Here is a 27997-nt window from a genome sequence, read left to right on the forward strand (position 1 = left end):
AGAGCATTGGAAGACTTTAATCAGAAGCTTCATACAGATAAGTCTGTCTCACATGAGTCACATGACTGGAAAACAAAGCGCTCAGCCAAACACAAAACAGCCAAACTTCAACTAAATCACTGCTCTACAGGAACACTGAAAGTACAGACTACTCTAAACTCTGCAACAACAGCAGTCAGACAGCCAAACAGAACGAAATCAAGATGTTTACTATACAGGACGTCAGCGCCTAAACCTGGAGAAAGACAAAACAGGGAACTTATTAATTGCGGCTCAAATTTGTTAAACTACTGTTTCTATGCTTACTTTTTATTAAGATCAATTGAAAAAAGGTCTGTTGCATTTACCAACATTTTTAAAAATTATTTCTCCGCAGCTATATTTAGTCTTGATGCCATTCAGTCACAATGTTGGTAATATATGAGCAGTGATTTATCTTTTCAAAGTGACAAATATGAGGACATAAAGTGAGTAAGAGGATTAAATTTAAGCTTTAACAAATAAAACTGAATTGAAATTCAGAGATACCAAAACTTAAAAAGCACTCTGTCTAAATGTCTTTTTAATAGTAATATCTGAAGTAAATCTGAAAACATACATGAACTGAACCCTGTGGGTTGAGGAGCTCCTCTCCACTCTGCTTCACGCGAGCTCAGCCAGTCCACTGTTGACCAGAGGCAGATGGACCAACTCTCCGTCCTCGTCGTACAGCAGCACTGTGAGCTCTGGGTTCCGAGCCTGAACAGACAGGAATGACATATGAAGGTGGTGAGATGCTTACAAAAGAAAGTCAGCAGCATGTTCGCCCTGGTCTTAAGTTTAGATCACAGCTGAGCCGAGGTCATGAAAACCTGTGTCTCCTGCAGATTAAACTGACCCAGGTGTAAAAAGTTTACACATTCCCATCGCACACAAAAACCTGATATTAGCAGGTTTAAGTGGGACTTTTGACCAGTGGAAAAGGGGTATCATAAAGCATTTTAACATGCAGCAAGCAAACGAGCATGAAGAAACTGCTCTCCCAAAACTTTATGAGACAGTGAGGGAACACATTTCATGTAAGCTGAAAGGCGTGCAGGCAATCAGCTTTACTACTGACATTTGGACCTCCGACATGTGCCTCATGTTTTTGCTGAATCTGCCTATTGGGTGGCCACAGTATCAAAATCAACATTTGACCTTCAAAGTGCACTGCTGCAAGCAAACAACTTCCGTGAGTATGTTTTAAGGGAATTATTTATTCCTAGATTTATTTAACCTGCTGTTGCACTGCTGTTTTAAACTGTTGTGTTAAAAAAGTGGCTGCACTTTAACCATCTTTAAAATAATCCTTATTTACCTGAACCAGACCATACAACAATAACAGCAATCAACACATCCATGCAGGGTTAGCAGTATATATAGTTGGAAACCCAAAAAGGAAAGGAAGGAAATGAATTAGAGCATCACTAGTTTTATGAATCTGCCATTTTTTAAATGTTGATAACACATGTGTACGCAAGTGATAAAACAGTTGCACAGTATTCCACTGATCTAACGATGGCAACAACATGCCAAGAGACGCAGTGATGTGCCAGCAAAGGCAGTAAAGAAGATGACTGCATGTAAACAAAAACAAACACACAAGAAAAAGGTAGGGAAAAGAGGAGGGAAATTCATGTATAACATTATCATTAACAAGATTAAGATGATGCATTTTGGTGAGTTACACTGAATGTAAATATAACTTTTGTTTATCTCCTCAGGTCTATCAAATGACAGTGAAACATACATTTATATTTTTCTTAATTTTAAAAACATGTTGTGTTGTTCTTACCACAACTGAAGCTGTGATGTTGCTGTGTAACAGCTCGATCATTTCCCTTGCAGCCTTCACACTCCAGGCTGGACTGTAGGGCAGCACTTCTTTCTCTCTGTTGACGCTCGGAGCCTTGAAGCCGGCCACTTTGACCTTGAGCGCCCGCGCTGGAAATCTCAGCAGCTCAGCCGGCATCTGACGAATCCTATCAGGAAGTAACAGAATATCCAAAAACACAGCAATGTAACCAGAACACCTGTACACCAGCTACATTCAAGGGCTTTAATGGAACATGAATCCAAATAACAAGCTCTTAAACTCTAAGGATATTTATGCAAACACATACACTGAACTACTGAGAACAATTCACTTTTACGCAGAATCATATGGTCTCAAATCATCTCCAACAAGAAGTCATTCAAGAGACTTTTTATTGACCTGTGGAAGCTCATATGAACACATGCTGCATACATGTATGCAATACGATACTGTGTTGTCATGATAGAGATTTTCACTATCCTGAGATGACAATGGTTTTCTTACTATCACAAATCACAACTTTAATCGATATTTGAATCCTAACAATTTACCAGAAACACAAATTCAGACGAGTATGTTGCTCACTAACTGCTGGATGCGTAAATAAGCAACTCAATGGCCACTCAATGTTGGTCACAACTTGTTTTTTGCAGCATTTTTCATCACTACGGACGAGAGACAGCAACGGAGAGAGACAGTTCATAGTAAAGAAACTGCCCCTCACCTGTTTTGTGTATTCTCTTCATGTCAGTGACATATTCTACACATACAGACACTAAAACTGTAGTGAAATGCTGGCATGATGTCCAGATGACTGTCTGCAGGTCGTTTTCAGTTAGTTTTTTGCCGAGAACTGCGAGCGTGATGCTGTAGAAAAGGGCAAGACTCTCAATGTCTAGATCGTGAAACCGTAGCAGCCACAATTGACACGCGTGTGAGAAGAACGTGGCAATGGAAAGCAAAGGTAACGAAACGCAGCAGTGCTGCACACGCATCCATTGTGTCCAGCCAGTAAGACTGGGTTGCACCAACTAAGATTAAGCTACTTCTTAAACTTCTTTTTTTAGAAAAAAAAAGACAATGGACAGACTGGACTGTTCAGCTCCCTGACAGGTTTTCAGGGCCCTTATTGAGAATGAGACTGAGAAACATCTCCACTTTTAAATTGGAGTTAAACCATGACTTGATCATTTGAAAATAAATCCTTAGTGCAACTCAGTCTTAGTGTAGTTGTTCATTCAGTGTAGATTAAAGTTCAGTCCTGTCTTTTGTTTGAATACATCTGAACTCCTGCAGTGTGTAGCTCATACTTGCTGGGGGGCAAAATGTCGTCAGAGCCAAAGTCGACATGTCGGACCAGGATCTTGACGGGCTCCACGCTGGTGAACTTGATCAGCTTTGCACGGTAGTATTGCCCATCACTGTACTCTGCCAGACATGGACTGCCTGGAAACCACAAATATAATAGTGATTCTCAGCAACACATACACAATAGAACATGACCTATACTCCTTTCACACTGCTCAAAAACCCACTAACACATGCTAACATCTGGCTTTTGTGTGCAATTTGAGAGTGTATTATCCGGATCATTCCTACATAAAGTAACCCTGCAGTGGTCACAGGCTCGGCTCAGCTGTGATGTGAACACTACACGCGGGTGAACACGCTGATTTAGGTGCGATATTGTGATGTGTTGAAGTTAAGGCTGCTGGCTTGTTAATGTCTTTCCATTCGTCTCTGTCAAGCAGCAGTAAAACATCGTTCAGTCAAAAGTAACTGTTGTCAGTGGATTCTGTGTGGTCTTGAATTCAGAAAATTCTTAATTAAGACCTTTTCAAACAAGTTTACGTTTTTTTTTGCGTTCCCTGTTTTTCCAGCATGTTTGTGATGACAAACCTGCATATACATGCTAATTTCAGCGTTAACGTGGTATTAGTGTCAAGATGACTGCAGAGAAAGGAGGGTATGTTTATGCACATCATTTAAAGGTGCAACACCACTGTAACATTTGATAAAAAGCTTAACACCTGTGCATTGACATTATACAAATTAAATACCTGCCAATGTTTCGATCACAGTTGATTCTTCAGAGATCCAGCAGGTACAGTTAAATATGTGTGTACTTTTCTGATAAATCTAAAATTTGAAGACCAGTTAATGATAACAAAGTGTTTTTTTTAAAGATTTTTTGTGTTTGTGGCTAGAAACATAGGCAGTGAACACAGTGAAATGTTACCAGGAGGGAAGTTGGTGAGTTGTGGCAGACTGCTGATGTTTGCATTGATTCTGTCGAGAGCATCAGCCAAAGTCTTTCCATCCACCTCCATCTCAGCTGTTCCCACCAGAGGCCACAGGAAGAGCTACAGGACAGACACACAGGATTATCTGTATTATCAGCTTAAACATCAGTTTAGCTTCATTTGGAGTTAATAACTGACTTAACATCAACAATAATGAATGATGAAAGTACTTGTACGTCTTAGTTGTAGGTTATTTAAACAGTCTTGTCATCTTTATTTGAATTTGTTAGTTCATTGATGCAACTATGTTTACATCAGTTATTTTATACATAATGTGATCTGTGTGCTCAGTAGCTACCTCGTTAGGGGTCAACAGGTGCTTGACTCTGACTTCAAACTGCTGTCCCTTCTGTGGTAGTTTTGGGGCGATAAAGGGCCCCAGCATCGGCTCCTCTGGGCCCCTCAGACCCTGCAGACACATCAGTCTTACATTTACTTACCCTGCAATGTCTGCTAAAGAAAACTTACAACCTGAAATGTTTCAGTGATTTTTGGCCATCAAAGGGCGGAAAGACACAAACTTTTCAAGCCATGTAGCACCTCAAATATCAGGCTCTCCAAACACCACCAGTATGAGCTGCTAGCATTCATGCTGTCGCTGTCGTAAACTTCAGTATTGAAAGTGCTGCTTTAAATATTTTCTTCCTTGTCCTTCACTTCTTTTCCTGATGGTTTCTGTTTTGACCTACGTCTCTAGTGGTTAAATACTAGTGCTCATCACATTTTACCGATGCATACTATCTTGCCATCACAGTTTGAGTTCAGCTTTTAATTATCATGGATAATATATGTGTGGGAAAAGTGCCTAAACATGGCTAGGTAGCAGTCTGTAGCTAAAAAATTACAGGACAGACTACATTTATATTAATTACCTTACTATTTTAGTATTGTAATTCAAAATTCTGTACCATTTCATTCAAACTGATATGTTTTAAGTAAAAAACATACCTGGGATTCCTCTGCATACCACTAGACAGAGGGAGCATACCAACATTGGTACTCATACCACAGTTTGAGAATAGTGTCACTTAATTCCCACACGTTCAAGGAAAAGCTGTTTGCAAACACCTGCCTACTTTGATAAACAGCAGACATAGAGCAACATGAGCATCCCATGTCTTTGTTTTGAACAGATCTTTCAGCTGTGGTTCAGTCTCGAACTTAGAAATATATCTGAGTTTTGAGCTGCTTAATGTTCTACTTTGCTCACCAACTACTTGCTTACTTCAGCTCTCTTAACGCTTGAAAATATTCACATCTCTGAGCCTGTTTGCTGGAGAAGGTTGCTTTTTTTCTGTGTGTGGGGAGGAAATTTATGTCACGTATACTCAAAAGGCTGCCATGTTGGGTGTTCTCAGTTTCCTCAGAACTACTCCCATTGTTTTAAAAATAAAATACCTCAGTGTCAATGTCCCAATCATCCAGGAAGGCAGGAGACATCAGTGAGTGTCCCTCCTGAAAGACACAGATATTCCTGAGTTGAGTATGGCAGACAAGCTTCATCTTGGGAAACAGAAACCAACACAAATCAAATCTCAGACCTTCTGTGCTGAGACAGTCAGGTCCAAGGAGGCGTGTTCGTAGTGACAGAGGATCCTGCTGAGGCTCAGCCCATCCAGGAAGAGCTCAACCTTGAGGGGTCCCCTTGGGTCAGTTGGCAGCTCCTACCACACACACATGCACACTTATAGCCAATATCTCTGGATTCACAGCAGTTAATGTGTAAAACAACCATTTATATGTATTCAAGTGTAACTTACCATGACTTGTATGTCTACACAGCGGTTCAGCAAAATCTCCCTCAGCAAAAACACGGCATCCCCCTGCCACTTACCACCAACCTGAAGAGACGGAGGAAAAAAGGGAAAAAAAGAAAAGATGAGATAGACATATGACCAAAGAGAAATCAGTTTCCTCATTCAAATCAAATGTTTACAATCAGAACAATCTTATGTGGCTACGTAGCTTAATATCAAACACAAGTCAGTTTACCAATGGGTTTCACAGATTGAAGCCAAAATGTAACAAAATGTTTAGCTGGTACATTCATTTTAAAGTATATTCATACTTGAGCCCAGTGATTACAAGTTTTAGTGTGTAGTGGGAATGGAGGGAAGAAGGGAAAGTACTTTTATTTGTCTATTGATAAAAAAAAAAAATCAACAATTTTCATGGTTGTTGCTGATTCTGATTATATAAATAATTATATTTTTAAAAATAAAATCAACTTCAATGCCTTAAAATTGGTCATACAATAAAACTAAAAACAAATTCATGATATAAACATTCTGTTAGATCCATATTAAGAAAAATATCAAATATCATTTTAGAGATTCAGTTCCAATCTCTGAAGACTGAAAAGCGCTTGTAGACAGACACACACAGACTCTTACAGGGTTGAGGCCGTGCAGCTGGCAGGGCATACACAGCTGAGGAACATCTTCAAACAGCAGCTTAGGGTACACATGGACCACTGGGATGTTCTCCACCAAGCCATAGTCCACATATTGTACCTGGAACCATGCGAACAAAAGATGATCAACCATGTCAGAGATAGAACTGCCTCATCAAACTTGACCCCAGAGTCTACTTGCATTTTGTCAGTCAAATCACTGCATTTTTTTTTTTTTGGAACATTCTACAAAGAGAAATGCAGGAGCATCAACATGGCAGGCTTTGAAATGTATATAAAGCGAGTCACAAAGCCATAAACCGTACAGCAAACCTGAGACAGAAGGAGAGAAAGGTCATGAGAATGGAGGGCAGTGGACTTGAGTGTACAGGCTGTTCTGTATTTCTGTTGTCATCTCCAGTGCTGAATGTCAGAAAGTTGGCTGTACTGCTTTTGAACAAAACTGTGGCACAACCTCCCTTACTGCCGTCCAGTGTGACTGAGTGCCGGGCTGACGTACGTTCAGCAGCAGTTCCATGGTGCGCTGAGTGTGCTGAGAAGTGCTGACACTGAGTCTATCATTTACTGATAAGTATAATACAGGGTAAAAGTGTAGCCAGACAAACTTCATCTTAAAGGTTCAGTATAGAGAGTTTCTGGAGATTAAGAGGTAGAAATGGATTATAATATTGATAATTACGCTTTCTTTAGTGTGTCATCAACTGAAAATAAGAATCGTTGAACTTAGGATGACTCTTTTGTATCTACAGAGGGTCTGGGTAATCCAAGGTTTCCTCTACATGTAATTGATTGTGGTGCACCGCTACGGCAAAATAAAAGCCGCCACACCTTCAGAATAATGTTTTTTTTTTTTTAAACCTTGTTTCTATGTTGTTTTATGTTTATATTAATGTAAATTATTGTATGAAATGTGATTTTGGCACAAAACATGGTGTTTTTTCGTGAAATGTGACGCTACACTGCAAATAGCCTACCCTTATTTTGAAAAACCAACACCGGAGTCACCACCTGCCTGTCTAGCTGCGGCGCGCGAAAGACGAAGAGAGTAGAGACAACAGTCTGACGTGGAGGGAGAGAAAAGGGTGAAAGAAAGGTACCTAAGCTAGGTTATATATTTTTATAGGCCTATATATACAGTTTTGTTCAAACCAGTGAAAACGACCCTAATGTATAGATGGATTAGGCTACAGAAAAAATCCTGATAAATGTGTTACTGATTGGTTAATACAGGATACGCATTATTTCTATCATTATTTCAGAGAGATTCTTATTCTTATTTTATTTTTGTACCATTGACACTTGTTAAAGAGAGATTACTTTAGGCCTAATAAAGCATGTCGAGTCTTTGGTTATACCGTAGAGAGAGATATTATTTTGTTGTAGATTAATTTTAACTGTAAAACTTAATTTTCTATTGATAGAGGAAACCTGTTACGTTTCAGATACACGTTTTGAACAGCACGACATAACGTTAGCTTAGGTAATGCCCAGGTAATTTTCTTTTTTAGATTCTTTTGAGGCATAGACCCCTTTATTTGACAGTGGATAGATCAGAAAGGGGAGAGAGATGGGGGTGTGACATGCAGTACAGGTCCTCCGGCCGGATTCGAACCAGGGTCCACTGTGTTTGTGGAATGCGCTCTACCCACTCGACTACCTGCCACCATGGCCAGGTAATTTTCTGCCATGACTCTTTTCTGGTTACATTTTCAGATGAGTATATTAAACTATTTTCAAAAGAAGAGAAAGGTTCCAGAGGAAGAGAGTCAGGTAACCTTACATAAAGGAGAGGCTCAATGTTCTTGACTTATTGTCGTGATGTTATTCCCTCAAGTCAATAGAAATGATAATGATGTGTACCATGATAAGTGTAATATTCAAATATTCCTAACATTACCTGCGTGGTATTGGTGATGTGAACGAATTTAACACTTCCCAATATTATATTAGATAAGAGCACAGGCAGAAGTAGTGCAGGAGGTGAGTGGAGGAGAGAAAAGAGGAGAGGCAGAGAAGGAGGTTGAGATATTCAGTATAGACTAGTTTAGTTATTTAACTTATATCTTTAATTTGTTGTTGTTGTGTTTGTTGTTTTGGCCAAGTGATACTGCAAGATCCTATTTTCAAGTCATGTACCGGAAACCCTATAGTAAATAATGTATTTAGAAAAACATTCAGTTTGAAATAGTCATAATTTCACACTTCAAAATTCATGTTGCCGTCGTCGTCGTCACCACCCCTCTTCCACTCGGGCAGACCTCCCCCACGGTTTAAAAAAATCCTGGAGGAAACCCTGTAATCTTTAATGAAGTCCGCCATGTTGAACCATGTTTCTAAAGCAGACCAGAATGGACAAACCACACACTCTAAGGAGGGCCTTTCCCATTTTTATTGGCCAATGTAAGCTGAGTGATGTCTAGTTGGTTGCGATCTGAAACCACACTTTGAGATTCCACTGAATCCTACACAAAATCCTCCACCCACTGCCAGCCACAACTCTCTTGGTTTCACCTCCTTTGCTGTCTGAAAAAGGCTGTTGTCTCTTAAGATGAAACATTTATAAATTTGTCTGTGGCGTTTTATTGTAACTGGTTGTAAATACACTTTCAATGATATAAGACAAGTCTTCAAAACCACAAAACATGTGTGTCTTCTGACCTTTACATGTCCTCCCTGCACCTCCAGCAGCTGTCCGCGATACCAGAACATATCTGGTCCGATGACGGCGCAGCCAAGAACTGACTTCCAGGTGTAAGGCTTCTGTCTGGGCAATGTCTTCATACTCTGATTAATCCTCTCCCGAAGCTGCTCCAGCTGACAGTCTGGCACACACCAAACACATACGAACAAAACAATTATTTTTTAAATCCTCCTCTCATCTGCAATTTTCGTCCCCAATTGAAACATCTGAGTCAACATAATAGAAAAGACTGTGTGATTTCAGAGCAGATACAAGTCTTTTGTCATTTTTAATTCCGTCTGTTTAATACATTTGCAGTCAAAATAAATAAAGCAAAAGAGTTGTGAGCTATCATTAATATCTTATTCTTTCAAGAGAATGTCGGCTTTTGTCATGACTAAGAAATATGGGAGGCCGAAACCTCTTGTTGTTGCTTTGTTTTACACATACAGGTAGACATTATTCACTGTTCCTCATGTTTTATATTCGTTTTTTTGCAGGACTGTAAGATAGACAGATTATGTTTCGAAAAATGTCTATGATAAAGATGAAAGGTTAGAATACAAAGGTTTGTAGTATCAAAATAAATGAGTCAGTGTCAGCATTAGCTCAGTGACGATGCGCTCTCACGTGCACCTGCATTCTGTGTTCTGATGTAAATGAGTCCGTCTTCTCCGATGGCAGAAACACTTAACTGGATGTGACCGAGGCATGGCAGCTCTGGGGGTTGATACAACTGAGTCTTCACCTGTGCAAACACACAGGACCAATAATAAATCTATGATTACTTTATGTTGTTGGTTATATTCCGTATATATTCTAGTCAAGGTGTCTCTCAAATGCCCATCTTTACATGTCAAGGCAGTCCAAGTTTATTCCAATATTACCTTTCATGAACTATGCATTCAGTGTTCTTTACATAAGACATAAAACGCATTAGGAAAAGACACAAGGCTTGATTTAAAAGAAATGAGCGTGTAGCAGACCTCAAGTTTTCTAGAAGCCCTTTGCCTGTGTTGGAGAAAGGCCTGCATTCATCATTTGCAGTGCCTCTGCAGAATTTGGTTGGTGTGAACCTGTTTCGGTGGAAAATTTGCAAGTGGGGAGGCCAAAGAATATGTAACAACTACCAGCTTGTTTAGGTTTGTTCCGTATGTGACCAGGTTAGGGTTAAGGTAGCTTTCCTATTTCAGCGTGTAAGATGCTAGCTCTGAGGATGTTGTTTCCTGAAGAGGGAAAACACCAACATGCAGACAGAAGAAGTGGAGGAGAATACCAACTGAAAAAGTCAGTGGGACTTATAACCAGTGTACAACTGGGCAGACTAAGTTTTGTATGACAACAGAATTCTGCTTCTCCGTGTTTAGTTATGCCTCTAGAGGAAGTGGGCAGACCTCCTCCAGATGATCTTAGAGGTCTAAACAGTTCAGATGGTATATTAGCATTTGTCTCATGAAAATTCAAATTTCCTTTGGAACTCAATTAAATGCCAAAACGGCATTAAATTGTCACCAGGTTAGCTTCAGTGGCTTATTATTGTAGTTACACGGAATCAAGGTGGATCAAAACAGTTTCTTGCCCAGACTGTGGTCATTTGTATGCTTACCATTTCAGCAGACATAACGGTGCGGGGGGCTGGTTTTGGAGGGTTGATAGTGGAGACGGGGGGGGTCGGGGATGGGAAAGGAATTACAGAAGTGGTTTTTTTGTCAGCATCAGAAACATCAGTTTGTGCCTCGCTCACTGGAGACTGTGCATCAGTTTCTTTGGGTTTTACAGTGACAGCTTCTCTGCAAGTGGGCAAAAACACACATAGTTAAGGAAAAAATGGCATTGGCTTAAAACAAAAAAATACCGAAGACACTGGCCAAAAAAGCCCAATTGAAGATTATAATGACAGTCAAAAGTATATATAACAAGTAGAGAATAAGATACAGTTGCATTGGTTGCATTCTGGGGTGTGATTATGTTGACAAGAAAGAGAAATAGTCAGAAAAAAATATACTGAGACCTGCAAATAATAATAATGAAACACATACTGCCATGCATGTGACACGGACCTTGGTTTTCTTTCCCTGAGGGCGAGGCCCTCGCTGACCAGAAAGTCTGCAATGCTGACATACTGTCCCATCTTGTTGGAGCAGAACAGTATGACGGGAACGGGACGCTCATCTGTCAACTCCTAGAAAACAGGGGGGAAAGGAGGACAAAAACTGAAAATAGGTCATCACAGCAGAAAAGAAAGGTCGAGCAAGGTGGAGAGCTAAAACTGAAGAGTGAGACGCAGTGAAATATTTTACCAATAATAAAAAAAAGTTATTGAGCTCTTAAGCAGTTATTCATCTTTATAATTTACTGTATGTAGACAAACAAAACTTTGGCAAAAGACCAAGGAGAAAGAAGCATGAGGAGAGAAAACCAAAGAAGAACCTTGATGGTCATAACAGCTGATGCTCCGGTCAGATAGAAGGAGAATATATCGCAGGCTGTAGCCGTCCAGGTGGAACGACCTCCTGCTGGCCTGAAAGAGAGAACAGACAGTGAGAAGGAAGTCAAGGTGAGAAATGTCTAATGTTCAAAACACAGTGATAAAAAATAACAAACATAAAAAAATTAATTGATACAAAGTAAGGATGGGCGATATGACCTTAAATTAATATAACAGTATTTTCTCTTTTTAGACAGTGATGGTGTATTTCTTTTTTATTTTCTTGGAAGGAATACACTTTGCTGTCCCTCAATGTAAATAAAGTTAATAATTTTTTTATTTTTTTTTTATCAAACAGAGACATTTAGTGAGATTATTATGAATTAACAGCAGCATTTGTTATATATAGTTACACTGGTTGAGATTAGATTTTTCTCCTCAGATGGGAGTTATGCTTTGCCAGCCTAAATCCAGATATTTTTGGTCATCATTAAAATTCAAAGTAAAGATATCAATTAAAAGTACATTTTTTTTTATAATATGTAGAAATAAATCAAGTCATAAATAAACTTAAAAAAGAAAATCAAATTGATAAAAACAAACTTAGTATATAATATATATACATAAAGTTAAATGTAAAATGCAAAAGCTGAAAAAGAAAAATGTTAAGCTTTTATAGAAATTTGCCAATAAATCAAGTGGGTGACAAAGGAATATTGTCTTGGTGCATGATCACATAAGTGTGAATATGACTGTGTGTGTGTGTGTGACCTGATGTCAGTTAGAGTGCACTCGAGTGCAAAAGAGCCGATCAAGGAGGATGGTAGCGGTCGCAAGTTGCTGACATGGAGCTTCACTGTGTTGCCATGGTCACAGCGCATCACCTGTTACCAGCCAGCAGAGACCGGGAGACAGTCACTATTATCAATTTCAAACAAGCTTCAAGCTACTATATTGTTTAATGAGTGCCTTTAACAAATGTCATTTACACCACTATGGAACATAACTGTAAACATTCAAAGCTTATTATCATTAAACAACAACACAAATACCAAAACCCTGACTTACTGGCTCAAAATGTCCTGTGTTGGAATAAAATGGCTGTTAAAAGATTTGAATAGAAGACAACCTCTACCAGCAGGCTGCTCTTTGGAAACGCATTTTTATACCTCTGCAATGTTGCTGGATGTGACGTCAGAGCAGATCTGTCCTCTCTCCCAAACCCCGGTAATGAGTGCAGCGCAGTACATGTCTGCCTTCCACATCACATCTTGGGGCTCCATCAGTGCACACTCCTGCTTCACCCTTTCACACATCCTGAAAAACACAATATATAATCATAGAAATAACACTATACAATAGTTTTGCAAGATCTCATAACTAATGGCAACAGCGCAGAATATGAGCTGGTAACAGTGTTTCACATTTTTCATACACTTCTAAAAGTTTCTACAAAAAAACTTAAGAGTTGGATGCATCAACAGATTTGGCAAAAAACACAAAATAAAAGAATGTCACTGTTTTTTCGACATTTGTAAAAAACAGGACAGTGAAAATGATTGTATCTGTTAAATTGAATCTGCAAATAAAATAGATTGGAACACATCTTGTGAGTATCTAAAATTACACATAAATCGCTGCACCCATTTGAAAATGTTACCTCTTGTTTTTTTCCTAATAGCAATGCATAAACATAAAAAGAGAGAATCAGTAAACCTTTTCATATAAGAGGCTGGGACCAGCAAACGTTGTTGCTTGATAATCCTCCTTCAATTAACTAATTGATTGGCAATATCGTTGATTAACAGACAAATTGACTGAGAAACTTAGACTAATAGTTTCAGCAAGTGGAAGGGATTGTATTTGTGAAAGTAGTATTGATTGCATTCTACACAACAGTACAGAAAAATCTGGCGGTTGACTAGCTAAAGAAAATGTTTTGTTTTATACCAGTATTTGGTATATTTAAAGGACTTTTAAACCATTGTCTGCTGACCTTTTGAACTGAGAGTCGTTCTGCGTGAACTGGACATAGAAGCTGCTTGGTGAGTTGACGTGGCTGACTTTGACTTTTAGGTCTTTGAGTTTGGCAGGCAGCTTCAGCAAAGGCGAAATCTCCAGCGGCTCCTCGTTCTGATCTCTTCCGACTTTTTGTTTTGCAACATCACCACACTCCAGGGCCAAACCAAGCTCGAGTGGAGTGTCCCATATGTCAGAATCCTCTCCAGTGATTGTGGCATCCTTGGACTTGACTCTGCAGAAAGGCAGGAGAGAATGAGAGGAGATAGTGGGGGCAGTAAGAGAGGAAAAAGAGGTTAAAATTAAAATAGCACACAAAAAAAGAGGAGTGACACCAAGAAGTGGAGGAAAAGAGCGTATGAGTAAAGATGACAATATGATACCATAAAGAACAGAAGGGTAAAGATGAACTTAGAAAAACTAAAGGAAAAGTCAGCATTACATCACCAATCAGATAAAAAAAAGGGTACATTTTAATCACACATCAGATCTTGTGCAGGAATTATTCAAGTTGAAAATCTTTACTGATGTATATCCGTATTTCCCACATACTGACTGATCGACAAATATTGCGTTTTTTTTAACGGTACTTAACGCAGCGTATTCAATCGGCTGCATTACCTTATCTTTGCTCTTCCTCAGTCTCTCTGTATCTCACATGTCTCAAACACACAGCCCCACCCCTCTGTGCATACTGCCTGTGTCTCCATGAAAACGAAATCATCTTTTAAAGTAATAACGTGGAAGCTTGATATTTGGTGCTGACGACTGACATTGAGGTCTGTGCAACCCTCAAAGGATATGCCACCCAAGACCTCACCTCACTGACCCGACACCAAACCGGTCATGCTGGATGATGTTACAGGCAGCATTCACAACATTCACCATGGCGTCTCCCGACTCTGTCACGCCTGACACTTGTGTTCAGTGTGAACCTGCTCTCAACCCTAAAGAGAGCAGGGAACCAATAACGGACCTGCCAATTCTGGTGTTCTCTCATGAATGCCAATCACGTTGCAAGGTGCTGGGCTGTGAGCACAGGTCCCACCAGAGAACGTCAAGCGGTCACTGATGCCCTTCTAAGGCCCTGGTCTGCTCTCCTTATGTAGCGATCGGTCTCCTGATATATCCTCTATACTCTTGACACTTTTGCCAGGACCTCCTTGTGACTGCATGTATAAATGTGCCATCTTGGAGGAGTTGGATTACATGTGCAACCTGAGTGGGCTGCAGCTAATGTCTCACCCTACCAGTAGTGACAAAGAGAATGGAACACAAAGCTGGAGAAAAATCAATCAGGAAGGATAAAGAGAGTGTTATTGTCTGTGGCCACCACATGCAAAACCATTCCCTTTTTGGGGGTGGTCTTGCTTTTGCCCCTCCATTGCAACTGTTATCACCTTCATTTGCACCAAAGCAGATGGAATTATTTCACAATAATTTGTGCTTCCTAAATGGACAGACTGATATCTCTGTAGTTTTTACTGACTTGGTGTTATACTGTTCACAACATTATTTTTAGTCTCACCCGTCTTTGAAGTGAACCAGCTCCTCTCTAACCAGTAGCTCAGCTATGTTGGCAACTGGCCCGTTCAGGCTGCTCTCAAACAGCTTGATTGGCAGAGGCTCAGTTTTGCGTACTTTTCCTAGAAGGGTATAGAGAAAAGGAAATGGCAACAAAGACACAGTTCACAACATATGATTTTGGTGGCAAGTAAGTGCTATTATTTTTTTGTTTAATTAGATTTTTAAAAATAAAAAAAATGCATTCAAACACCAATGCACTTACCTGTAGCCACAATAGTGACGAGTTTCTGGTCAGCCAGACTGATGAATCTGTTGGTGCAGACATCACTCCACGTCTCTCCATTGAGTGGGACCACATCTGACAAACAGCAGTGGATTGCCTAGACAGCCGAAGAGACACTTCCTGTTAACTTAACTCGGGGTCTTCAAGAGTGTACAGTGTACAATGTGCATATAATGAACTTACTAAGCAGAAAAATGTCAACATTTTAGTTACCAACTTTTTAGAGGACTATTGTTGGATCTTTCAGAAAGTATGTCCAAAATGTCAGCCCCGATATTAGATGAAAAAGTGCATGTAAATTGAATCAAAATGTGGTCTAAAAATTGCAATGAGGAAACAGTGCAGGAACTAATCTTAAAAAATCCTGAAAAAATAAAAATAAATATAAACCAGAATTTGTGTTATTTATTCATTTTATGACAAAAGTAAAAAAGTAAACATCAGTTGATTAATAAAATGATGTATTCTCACCATGGAAGGAAGAGCAAAGAACTCATCCTTAATCTTCCTCAAGCTGCTGACTGACAAAATGTCCTTATTGCCAAAGTCCACATATCGCACCTCAACTTTTCTTCCCCCTGGATGACCTGCTCGTGGACGGACGGACACACACACACACACACACACACACACACACACACAACTATTATCTGCACCCAAACAGCTGAGTTGAAAGTGAAAACTTCTCTCCGGGATATGTGCAAACTTTCTCAAATTTACTGGGACTTGATGAATCTGCATCATAAACATGCAAAGATAAGAGGAAAAAGGAGTGTCATGCAAAATTGTTTGAATCAATAATTGACTCTCAATCAGACTGGACACCCAAAAATCAAAATCTAATCAAATCTTGAGACTGCCAAAGATTCACACCCTAATGCACACCACTCCGACTTCTGACATATATGCAAGGCACACTGATCCCCGAGAAGTGTTGTTAAATAGCTGCTTTGCAAAAAAAAACAAAAAAAACAGGCCGTTTCTAGTGAACATTCTTATAAAACTTGAACTGGATTTAGATTTTTGCTTTTATGTTAACATCTGCAATAACCACCTGTAAAACAGAAATGTATTCAAACTAAACTGTGACATGCATATACAGACATCCTCACCTATGACCTGAGCTCTGTACCACAACTTGTCATCATAGCGGGCAACATAGGCCTGTCCTATCACAGGGCAGTAGACCCTGAGGTCATCTCCCCCAGCCACTGTTGCATTGTAACAATCCTGCAGCTTGGCTGAGAGTAACACGGATTCCATGTTGTCAACCTGTGGATGGAAACAGTGATAGAAATTGAAGAAATTAATAATTGTAAAAAACAGAAAAAAAAAACAGAAAAACCAAAAAAAGTTGGATCTGGGATAACTTTTATTAGCTTCTTTTTAAAACTACCCTAATAAAAACTATATATAAGCAACAACAACAACAACAAAATATATGTGTTATTGCACAGTGTCTTAATTATTGCAGAATAGAGAGAAAACAAAGCGCCCAGAGACCTCTTATTGACGCAGAGTGTGGAGTTATATAGGAGTTAAAATATATATGTGTGCGTGTCTGTGTGTTTGTACATTTACATGCATATTTAGTACCATCTGGATGTAGAAGTCTGCAGGATTGTTGATGTGGGACACCACAGCATTGAGCTCTGTGTTCATCTTGGGATAGACAGGAGGGTAGTACAGCAGGGGCTTCCTGCCCAGCGTCACTGGAGAATAAAACCTTTTTTGGAAGAGCACAGCCAATGTTCAGCCACTTCAGTTATGGGGCTCAACATTCAGCTAGAATTAGATTTTTAATCCATTTAATTTCAAAATACCCCTTTGCTTATCAGAATTTTTCCTGGCTACTTGCACATACACATGTACCTGGCCACTTCAATAAAAACAAGGAACTCTCTGACAGAGATGGGTACATCACTGGATTGGTCCATGGGAGCTTTCCTCAGGTCCACCAACAAATACTCTCTGTCCTGACCCAAAGGCTGCATCTCCACTGCTGCAGAGCCAACCATATTCTGGAATTCAACCTGTGCCTCTTCACTCCAACCCTTTGTCTGAACACACACACACGCAAGCACGCACACACACAATGTGACAATACATTTTACAAAACAAATAAAAACAATAACATAAAAAATAAAGCAATAAAACCTTGATAATTATCTGTTGCCTAAACAGTGCAGGCAGAATTTTGTGTATACTGCAGTAAATATTTGATTTTCTTGCTATCATTTTTATCTAAAGGGAGGGCTACTCTTCTGTTTTGCTCATTTGTCCACTCAAAATGTTGTGTTTCCTTCTAAATCCATCATAAACAGCACACATGCTAATTTTGTGTTTGTAAACTTGAGGGCCTCCACATGATATGCTTTTATATCCCACAAAAGCAGGAAAATGTAATTATTTTGTCATTATTTAGGCAAAACTGATACTACAGTATATGTATTTAGTGGCCTTACCAGGTCGTAGGGGACGAGGTCCTTGAGTGAACATCTGATAGCTTGTGGAGCAAAGTGACCCAGCTCCATGTTCATCTCCTCATTGGCCTTCCTCAGGTGGTTGTTGACCTCCTTCAGTGAAGACTCAGTGCTCCTCTCCTCACTGGACAAAAGGTGTCAGAGAAGAGTTGAAGATGTACTACAGAAACCGTGTATAATATTCTACTGAATAACTGAAATAAGGCTTCACATTCTAGACATCCAAAATTGGTCCGTTAAGTATTTATGACACACAAACAGTATGTATCAAAAGACACTGATTGAATAATTTCTTTACACTGCTGAGATGTTTTATTGATATACAGCTTTTTAACTTGATAGAAAAGTTTGCATTGTTGACGGTGAAAAAACCCTACTCAGGATGATTGACCAAAAAATTCTTCAATCTGTGGGAAACACTGAGATGTACAACTTCTGTCTATTCATGTGTGTACCTTTGTATGGTGATAGTCTTGGTGAGGCCGTGGTCGGGGAAGAAGACTCGGATGCTGGCCAGCTGGTACACCGGGCAGGATTTTACAGCATCCACACATTCATTCTGCACCACTTCAACCACATTGGCCCTGCACCACCGTTCCTCTTTCCACTTAACAAAGATCATGGAGCCTTAAGTGGAGAGCCGAAACAGAGACTCAATCAATTGACACTCTTAGAAAAACAAAATTGGAGAGAAAACGAAGGAGTGGAATAATGTAATAATAATACTATGTTGATTTATTATCACTATAATAATTTCATAATGAATAAATAGATCATTACAGTCATCAAAATACTCTTAAATAAGTGCACATTGACCAACTAATATATCAGGTGCAGCACACATTTAAATTCTTGTCTAATTTGCTCAACATTAATTTGTCAAAGATTTTTCCTTAAACCTCTAACAAAGACATCAACAGTACCTTCCATGGCTACTTGTATAAGGCTTTAATCAAAACTGAAAACTAAAATTCCCCTAATTTCTCCACACACCGGTCTCCACCGTGTCCTTGGAAGTGAAGTGACAATTATCCCTGCGGGAGAAGCTGTTGATCTTCTTCGATAGGATCTCGTGTTCCCTCTTCTCTGCCACATAGCGGACGTAGAAGTGACTTGGATTCACAACATGGGTTACCACTACCCACTGGACGACTAGGAGAGATGAGCAAGGAGAGAGAAAATGAAGGAGGAGAAAGGTGATAGTATAGGGGTGATATGAATGAAGAGAGAAGAGGAAGGATGAAAAAATAGGAAAATTTAATTGCATGGGAAAGAGGTAGGATGGCAGGGAAGGTCAAATGAAAGCAAGGGTACAAGGGAGTGAGGAAGAAGGAGGTGAGAATTTGGTGAGATTTCCAGGTGAGAGACAAAAGGATGATGGGAGGAAGATGTGCAGGAGAAAAATTCAGTAAGTATGCATTTTCTGTAGGTTCATGTTAAATGTTTTGCCACCACAAAGGCACAAAGGAAATTAATTATTCGCTAGCTGAAGGTGTTCACTGAGTGCTCTACAGTAAATATGCACCTGACAGATTAACTTGTCTAGCTGTCAAGACAAAAAGTATCACAAACTGTAACGTGACAAGATTTGAAGACGAAAACTTTGAAAACACATGAATCCATTGATTCTCTTTGAGATGGTAAAAATTACTCAAAGTTCAGTTTGTTATGTGCATTGCATTTTATGAACTAGAAATGACCTGAAAAGATGAATTCATTTTTGGAATCTTTTTTCCCACATTTTATTTCAATGTGACAACAAATATAAAAGATATAAGTCAGAGTATCTGCTCCAGTTGACATATCAATGTCAGTTACTGTACCATTTCTCCTATTGTCAAACAGACTTTTCCTTCTCCTCTGGATTCGCCACTTATCATTAGCCAGCTCAGGGCCAGTGGGTGGGAGGGCTGCAAAAAGATACAAAGTATTTAATTGTATTGGACTAAACTTTATTAGATCTGACATTATTTAAGTGAACAGCGACTCTAGAGAAAGTCTCACACACACACACACACACACACACCGCGCTCTTGTCTTTCATCGAACAGCTCCTCAATAATTACATCTGGAGTTCCAAGATCTGAGGTTGAGCTGTGGCGAGAAAGGTTTGACCTGTGACGAGGTCTTGGGCATGGAGAGGAGCCCCGGGATGACAAACCAGGGCTCTCCTGGTCCTGTTTATGTGGGGTGGGAAGCTTCCGGCGACTTGGTGGGGTGCAGCTGCCATGCCTGCCCTCTGAATGTTGCCAGGGGGATATTCTGGGGAAGTTGCCTGGCTGGTGGCCTTTCGGAAGAGACTCGGACAAGCTAAAGGTGAACAGCACAACACGGATACCACATGAGTAAAAAGCCATACAAAGAGGAAGAATGTCATTTGACATATTTAAACATAATGCTGTGCTCAAAGATTCTGGTTTGTTGAGGTTTTTATTTTGCCAGAACCAAAGTGATAGAGCCTCTTGGCAGTTTTCATCCTGACACCAAAATCTAACAAAATGACACACTGAAAGATGTGGAAGAACTCACCACTTTGGGTCGCTGTGTTCCATCTTCAGTGACAGTGACAGACCCTGATTCACACTTTCTGAGTGGAAAACACAGCTAGAACACAAACATAGCCATACCCAACTTTAAAATCAAAAGGTAATAGCCAGTGCCTGCAACCAATGTTGGGCAGGCTCCAATGCTTCATGCATCTACAGCACAAGAAAAACAGTGGCAAAAACGTAAATATTCAGTCTACTTTCTATTCTTGGAATTACTTTGAACACAAGTGGTACCACCACAGTGGCTGTTGCATTAGAGAAACTATTCTTAACACTTCTATTGGGGTGGGTGAAAAAAAATCGATTCACATAAGAATCAAGATTATAGCATACACATGCTAGAGCTATCTTGAAGTTCATCTACAGTACAAGCAACAAGCGTACCTTTGCAAGACGAACATTAAGCAGGCCACATCTTTATGCAAACTTTTCATGCTGTCACAAGATGTTATGACGTAACGTTAACGGAGCAGAGCCGCAGTCACAGAGCACTCAACCGGTTAAACAAACTCTATGGTGAAGAAAATAACCCAAAGCTCACTCACTGCTGATCTTATAACGTTGATAACACAATTGGCACACCCCTTATTTTGTTATCCACATACATACATGCTTTCAAATTAATTATTTCATTAATTATTGCTGTTAACTTTTTTTAAATAAAAAAGCTGCAGAATGTTTATCCTAATTTACAGTTGTGCTTCATATTGTGTTTTAGCAGGTTACGAACCACAATTAATGGTATAGCACACAGTAAACTGGACTATTAGAATGAAAATAATGCCCCCTTTTCTATTCATTTAATCAATAATACAAATTTTTATTAAAATCATTTTGAAAATCAAATAAAATCAGGAGCTTGTTAAAGCTTCACACCCCTATCATAGTATATTGTTCTGTATTATTTACTTAGTGTTGTTCCATACTGTTGTATGTACCACAAAAGTGAAATAGCACCTGTTAGAACAAGGGCTGACATAGGACCCTGACAAAAAGCATTACAACAATAAAATAAACATCAGGCTAAAAGTGACAAACCTAATTCCAGAATCCAAAGTAAGGCATTTTGTATCGAAGGACTGGATATCTACAGGATCCTGCAATGTCTCCAGAACCTGACACACACACACGGGAGGAACAAGGACATTGTTGGGATTAAGTGTGCAAGCTGCTACCAGAGTTTATTAGCATTTACTTATCAGTAGTTCTATAGCAAGACATCATCCCAAAGATGAACTGAAATCCTCCTCTGGATGCCTCTGGGATGAAGGACAATTTGGTATTTCTGAGTAAATATTGCTTACCAAACAATAAACTGAACCAGGCTTTACTATTGTTAGAGAGTCGTGCATAGCCAGACTATCTTACAAAACCCTAGTTGCTATAACTGGCTGGCTACTCAGTCTGAAACAAAAACCGGTTGTTGTTCTGGTGTGTGACTTCCTGTCTGCTCTATGCTGAATTCGGCTGAATTGCTGAGGAGTGCTCCAGCATCTGGCAGAAATAGCAGTCCTGCGTATCTGCTTCAGCATGGTCCAGACTACTGGAGATAGGGCGGAGCAGATACGCAATGCAGCAGAGCCAGTGGAAGTAAACACATAGAATAGAGTGAAACCTATCAGCTCCGGCTGCCGTGACGGAGCAGAGCCAGACTGGACACGTAACTGGTGGAATCTAACCGTAAGGGAACCAACATATTATATGTTGTGATGTACATGTAAGTATAGGCAAAACATTTCATACCTTATCGAGGGTGCAGTACTGCCCCAGAATAGGGACACGGCGGACTTCTCTGGCCATCTGCATGGCAATGTTCAGGGACTTTATCCTCCCCTGGACACAGCACACCTGCACTTGACTGGTGGAGAATCGTGCCTCCAGTTTTGTCAGCTGATTCAACTGTACATCTCTCCTGATGAGAAAAAAATTACAGGCATCACGATACATATCACTTTAAAGACTTTCTTAAAAAAAACCTTACAACATTCCTGATACTAGTCTGATTTGGTGAGCATAAAATAATCTAAAGAGAAAAGCAATCTGTGTGAAATCCCAGGTGAATATGGCATCTCAATATACTGCTTTTACTATCTTCAGTAAATCTATTTAAAAAGTTTTATGTCCATACCACTTTTGAATAGCATGTAAAGCTTTGTCTGTCGCTTGCATGACCTCCATCCCAAGCCGAGCTCTCTCTCTCTTCACCTGTTCTGCCAGACCGGTTGTTAGGGTCTGCACAGTTGAAATGCAGAGATGAATCACAATCACAAAATAGTTTCTAGATTTTTTTCTTTTTTCATTCTGATGTGAAAAAATTCAACATTCTTTCTGTTAGGAACTAAATAATGTCTACAATCATCTTTCACCTCATGGATGTGTTCCAACTGGGCAAGGTTTTCTGCAGCCTGGGCCAACGCCTCATCTACAGTCTGCTCAATCTTCTCGATATCAGCTGGCTGAATAAAACACAACATAATAATTTAGGTCACTGTACACCCTCCCTTCCAGTTAGGTGAGTTTAAGATAAGGGCAGATTACAAATTTAGGTCATCGGACACTCAAAGTATAATTGCATCTTAGCAGAAGCTTGAACCCTGATCAAATATTCTGCAACACAAATACATCTCATTTAGCCACTTTAAAAAAAAAAAAAAAAAACTATTTAGAGAGTATCCTTACAACATTTTCACAAGCCTCAACTTGTTGCTACACTAGTGAACCCAAGACATTCCCAGGAGAGCCAGGATATATAAAACTTTCAGGGTGCATAGGTTCTGCCCCATGGGTGGCTTTGGAATGTCCATGTCGGCAATATCTCAAAAGGAAGTTTTTCCGTCACATCAGTAGGCTACTATTAATATATATTTATATATTTTATTTACATGTTATATTTCTAATATTTATTAGACCTATTTGCACTTATTTTTCCCAACAGGTAGGGTCACACATGTATCACAGTAGCTACACATATTGCTGTATATTGCTGCTCAATTACTCCAAAAACAGAAGCAAATTATTTCCAATACATGTTTAAAACTGTTTTAGATCACACTGCAGAGACAGACATGATTGCAATCAAGCAATTAAAAAGTAGATTTTTCAAAAAAACGAAAACAAATACTTTGAGAGACCTGTCTTATTTCTCTTTTGCATATTACTATTGCTGTTTATAAAGCAAAAGTAATTTAATGAAAGTCTGATTACTTGCTAAAATAATGGGCAAAATACTTAAATACTAAAATAATCGTTAGATGCAGCCCTACTGACATGACAATTTTTATTCCCCACCTGTAACCCAAACATACCTGCTCCATATCCATGGTATTGGCATTCCTGTCTGTAGAAACTGGTAATTTGTTCCTTTTGCGATTCTTGGATCTCTCTATCCGGAGGCTTCAGGAAATACCACATCAAAGTTATATCAGTGGGAAACACAGCTCTCTCTAAATATCAACAATACAATCTGAATACCCAAAAAGGAGGCCAAAAGATGTTCAAAAGATTTGTTAAACTACATGTGACTGTAGTGTGGTTCTTCTTAACATTCAAAACTGCACTTTACCTTTTCATCTTGTTCATTTTAGCAGTATAGATGAGGCCAATGATTCTGCTGTCCTCCTGCAGCCCATACACCCCACCTTTAGGAATGCTTGACTGAACCTGCAGAGAGTTGGCTTGTTTGTTCACTGACATCCTCCCACTTGAACATTTGTAGCCGTGAACTTGACGCTAATCACAAATCTGACAAGCAACGCATGATTAAACAAATGGCCAACCACAGCAACCAGGTAACCCAGATTATAATTAGTGTGAATGCTGCAATTTCATTCTGCTACAACTTCAGCATACGTTCAGCTAGAGAAACCGTTCAACTACCAAAATGTTAGTCTTCTCAAGCTCTTTCAGCCCTGGGCTTTTCAGCTTTTTGCCTTTTCAAGCTTTTTTTTTAAAAAAATCAGCTTTTACCAAAACAACTTACAATGGAGGTGAATAGGAAAATCTTCAAATCCTAGCTAGAGTGGGTCACATGACCGCTAGAGTGGAGAGAAGCTGCAATAACTGGAGAAAATGTATTTCAGATGTAGGACTTACACTTTTGGCTGTAGAAGCCCTAGAGCAACAGGCTCTCCAGCGACTCCTCCATAAGACACAATGTTAATTTTGAACCTAAAGTTCTGGAGGAGAGCAAAGGGTACCTGTTTTTTCTCTCGCTCTAACGCCCTCATTTTTCACTCTACAGAAATAAAAAACACACCACAGAGTTCAAGAATGTCTGTCCTGTTACTCACTGTATAAATATTTTGGCGATAACCATTACAATTTTTTCAAAACTCGCAGGAGTTTGAGGTGTTTTCCCATTCATTCTTATGGGGAAATTTTCAACTTTGGTTCTGCTACTGCTCCAGCTAACAACCATTCACCCCATTATTTTTCAGTCTCTTGAAATATGCAGCTTTATTTTCAGCTATAGAAACTGTTCAGCTATGAAAATGTTTAGCTTTTTTAGCCCATTCAGCCTTTGAAAAATTGAGCTTTTTCTGCAAAGTCTTGATCATTCATTCTTATAGCTGGATGCATTTCAAGCAAGTATTTTCCAGTACATTCAGCAGATTTTCCGAAATCACCATCAGCATTCATTCATTTATTTATAGTCTTTATAGTGTTCAGGAGAAATAAAGAGGACATTTTTCATTATTTTTATATGACAAAGGAACTTGGTGACAGAAAGATCAAATCTCTGATGAAAGAGAATGGTGACCTAAAACCCAGCCAGGTCAACTTCAGCCAACTCCACTAAGAGCTCACCGATAAGGATAAAGCTTTAGAAAGAGCCAAAACCGCCGCCAATGTTCTCAGTTATGCATCAGAGGAGTGGAAGACCAGATGTTAGGTCATGGAGAAGTGCCTCGCCACCAACAAATTCTTGGTCCTAAGGCTGTACATAGGCTTCAAATTACTCCTGTGAAACGTAACAAATTCAATCCTCTGCTTTCAAAATACTGTAATAAGTGTAAAATTATCGAAGGTTCATATTTCCATTGTATTTTTGAATGCCCTCTCATTAATGACTTTTGGATCAAAGTGTGTAAAGAAATTGATATTATTTTTAAGAGGAAACTAGTCCTGGAACCTATCTCCTGTATCCTGGGCGTACAACCAGCAGCTTTGAACCTTCACTGAAGCTGCTCAAGGTGCTGCTGTTTAATGCAAAGAGACGTATTCTTTTGCAGGGGATTTCAGACTCTGTCCCCACAGTCTCACACTGGATCTGGAGTACTATGGAATACATAAGAATGTAGTGCAATAACTTGGTTCTCACTATATATTTAATAATGTTGCATAATCTAGTTGACGGAGTGTATTCACTGCAGCACTGTTAAATTGGTCAAGACCGATATTAGTTATTAGCCCGTTCAGACATTCAGCCCCGAAAAGCAGTCAACCTAAAGGATACATTGCAGATGCATAATTTCTAGTCTCACTCCTACTGCAGCTGAATTAAATCCCATGCAGCAAGTGGCTGCTTTCATTAACACTTAGTTTTAACTCTCAACACTGAGGACAAAACTGATAACTAGGTCATGGTTAGTTATGCAGTAAAACATGTGTGATTTACTTGCTTCACCTATTTACCAGTTTTTCTTCACACATACAATACATACAATTTTAAAATCACCAATCAAATAAATCACAGTGGATATCATCCAGGAACCTATTAAAGTTTGATCAACACGTCAGTTCTTCCACTCTCTAGTTACATGAGAATGAGCATTGGTAATTTTACCTCACACTCTGGACATCTAATGACACTGTCACACTGAATGGACATCAGGCAAGATGTGCAGTAGATGTGGCCACATGCGAGCACGCGAGGCAGGTTGCTGTCAACTTCATCCTCCTCTAAAAAAGTAAGAAAAGACAAGCAAAGTAGACAAGCAGGAAGAATGCAGTGTCAGTGTCAATGAGAAAAGACGATATCATGTATACCTCTGTTATCAAAGTGAATTGTCATTACACACCTCCATTTAATTTAAAAGCAAACGTCAAAGCTACATTAAGGGTTCCTGCACAGATAAAGGGGTTGACCCGGTCATCTGCTCTTGACTCAACTGCTAGATGATTTAATAATGATGTAAAGATTTGCTGCCATTTTGTCAAAGATTCACAATTAATGAATAGTTACAGATAAGTATCCGTTCGACCAAATATATTATCTGTATCTGTACTGGGAATGGACTTGAACAGGAAGTGGGTGGTGCTTAACCCAAAAGTTAGAAATGTGAGCCTGATTGATATGGGTAAATCTAAAATATTCATTCTTTATCTATTAGAAGATTACGTAATTGAACTTAAAATGCATTCGATTACAAGAAAGAAAACTATTCACAGAACAATATATTTATGAATTTGATTAAATAAACTTCCGTCAGCTTCCGTTGACTTCGGCTACTATGTGAATGAACTGGGCTCTGGCTACACCACTGTTGTCCAGATTTAATATAAGGTCCTTGTATGAAAGGCACATTTACCTTGTGAATTTCTCTGGTTTGAACATTATTGAAAACATTTGGAAATGTAAGTACACAACTCAACAACATGGAGCCTATAACAAAGGTATGGTTATGATAATAATACAATTTCACACTACACTTTATTTCTTAAATGTAGCATGAACAAAAAATAAATAAATGTTGGGCTCTGACAGTAACTATGACAAACTTAGAACATGTTAAAAACATAATTAATATTAATAATAATAATTCCATAAGTAATATTCCTGTAAGCAATGCCAGCAGACATAAAGGACAAAACAGGCAGGGTTCACGGTAATGACCCGGTTGTCAATTAACAAAACTTTTGAGAGACTAGCTTCAGTTCTGCTTTATAATACTGTAAAGTCAATCATTTGAATCAGTGCTTACACATCCAATTTGTTGTAGCACTGAACCTGAATGTCGTTTATCAGAGTATTTTCTAGCAAAACATTCCTTCATCACATTTTGAGACGCTTTGGATCGGTGCAATTAACTTAGATGGTTAAGCTAACTTTGGTCACTAACATTACCACCTCCTAGACTTAGTGTCAAACCCTTTGAAACCCTGAAAAATATGCATTTATATGATTAACTAGTCGCTTTAGTCTTGAATTTAGATAATAACACACTTTTTAAGACTCTAAAGGACCTAAGAAGACGTTAAATGTGTTAACTTTAGGTTAACATGGCCGCTTCCACTTGCTAGCAAGACGGCACACTTGTTTTAGCTAATGATGACTTAATTTATACTAAAACACGGTGTAACTGAGCGGTTAACTGCAAGGAAAGGGGTTGAAATATCCTACCAGGCAGAGAGAATGGGTCTCCACATAATTTGCAAATTATAGCGCTGGAGTTTTCAGCTCTTTCCATCATTAATATCTTAATGAAAATGTTTTTTCTCTTTTCACACGCGATGGTGGGGTAACTTGTGCTTGT

General features: G+C 39.2%; 1 protein-coding gene and 1 long non-coding RNA gene across 3 annotated transcripts; one reads left to right on the forward strand and one right to left on the reverse strand.

Moving 5' to 3' along the window:
• Position 1: 1 nt before the first annotated feature.
• rnf17 (ring finger protein 17) lies at positions 2-27997 on the reverse strand. 2 transcript variants are annotated; one of them, XM_030427464.1, is made up of 38 exons: positions 27865-27997; positions 26308-26423; positions 24085-24182; positions 23828-23915; positions 22889-22978; positions 22651-22754; positions 22266-22434; positions 21561-21637; positions 20503-20577; positions 20000-20283; positions 19797-19883; positions 18967-19125; positions 18429-18600; positions 17956-18097; positions 17363-17550; positions 17087-17216; positions 16603-16762; positions 15962-16077; positions 15470-15587; positions 15209-15326; positions 13658-13915; positions 12831-12978; positions 12433-12545; positions 11664-11754; positions 11294-11415; positions 10840-11023; positions 9870-9981; positions 9212-9375; positions 6534-6653; positions 5901-5981; positions 5682-5804; positions 5539-5595; positions 4439-4549; positions 4077-4200; positions 3148-3283; positions 1817-2003; positions 599-738; positions 2-235 (listed from the first exon to the last, which is right to left on the reverse strand). In XM_030427464.1, the coding sequence occupies exons 1-37, from the start codon at positions 27932-27934 to the stop codon at positions 643-645; spliced, it is 4788 nt and encodes a 1595-aa protein (XP_030283324.1). In that variant the 5' UTR covers positions 27935-27997; the 3' UTR covers positions 2-235; positions 599-642. The 2 variants fall into 2 exon arrangements, with proteins under 2 accessions (XP_030283324.1, XP_030283323.1); XM_030427463.1 differs by having other exon boundaries at positions 17072-17216.
• Positions 7833-8292, forward strand: LOC115587565 (uncharacterized). Its single transcript, XR_003985080.1, has 2 exons — positions 7833-8044; positions 8227-8292. It is a non-coding gene; the product is annotated as an uncharacterized LOC115587565 (long non-coding RNA).

Source organism: Sparus aurata, chromosome 9 (assembly GCF_900880675.1).
Source record: "Sparus aurata chromosome 9, fSpaAur1.1, whole genome shotgun sequence".
Classification (NCBI taxonomy): domain Eukaryota; kingdom Metazoa; phylum Chordata; class Actinopteri; order Spariformes; family Sparidae; genus Sparus; species Sparus aurata.

Excerpts from the sequence above, each read along its gene's own strand:
- rnf17 (XM_030427463.1), bottom strand. The coding sequence starts at position 27,934 with ATGATGGAAAGAGCTGAAAACTCCAGCGCTATAATTTGCAAATTATGT. Across the intron at positions 16,763-17,071 it reads AGATGGTACTAAATATGCAT|GTTGACAACATGGAATCCGT; the intron begins GTAAATGTACAA and ends TTCCATCCACAG. Across the intron at positions 4,201-4,438 it reads ACCTGTTGACCCCTAACGAG|CTCTTCCTGTGGCCTCTGGT; the intron begins GTAGCTACTGAG and ends TCTGTCCTGTAG.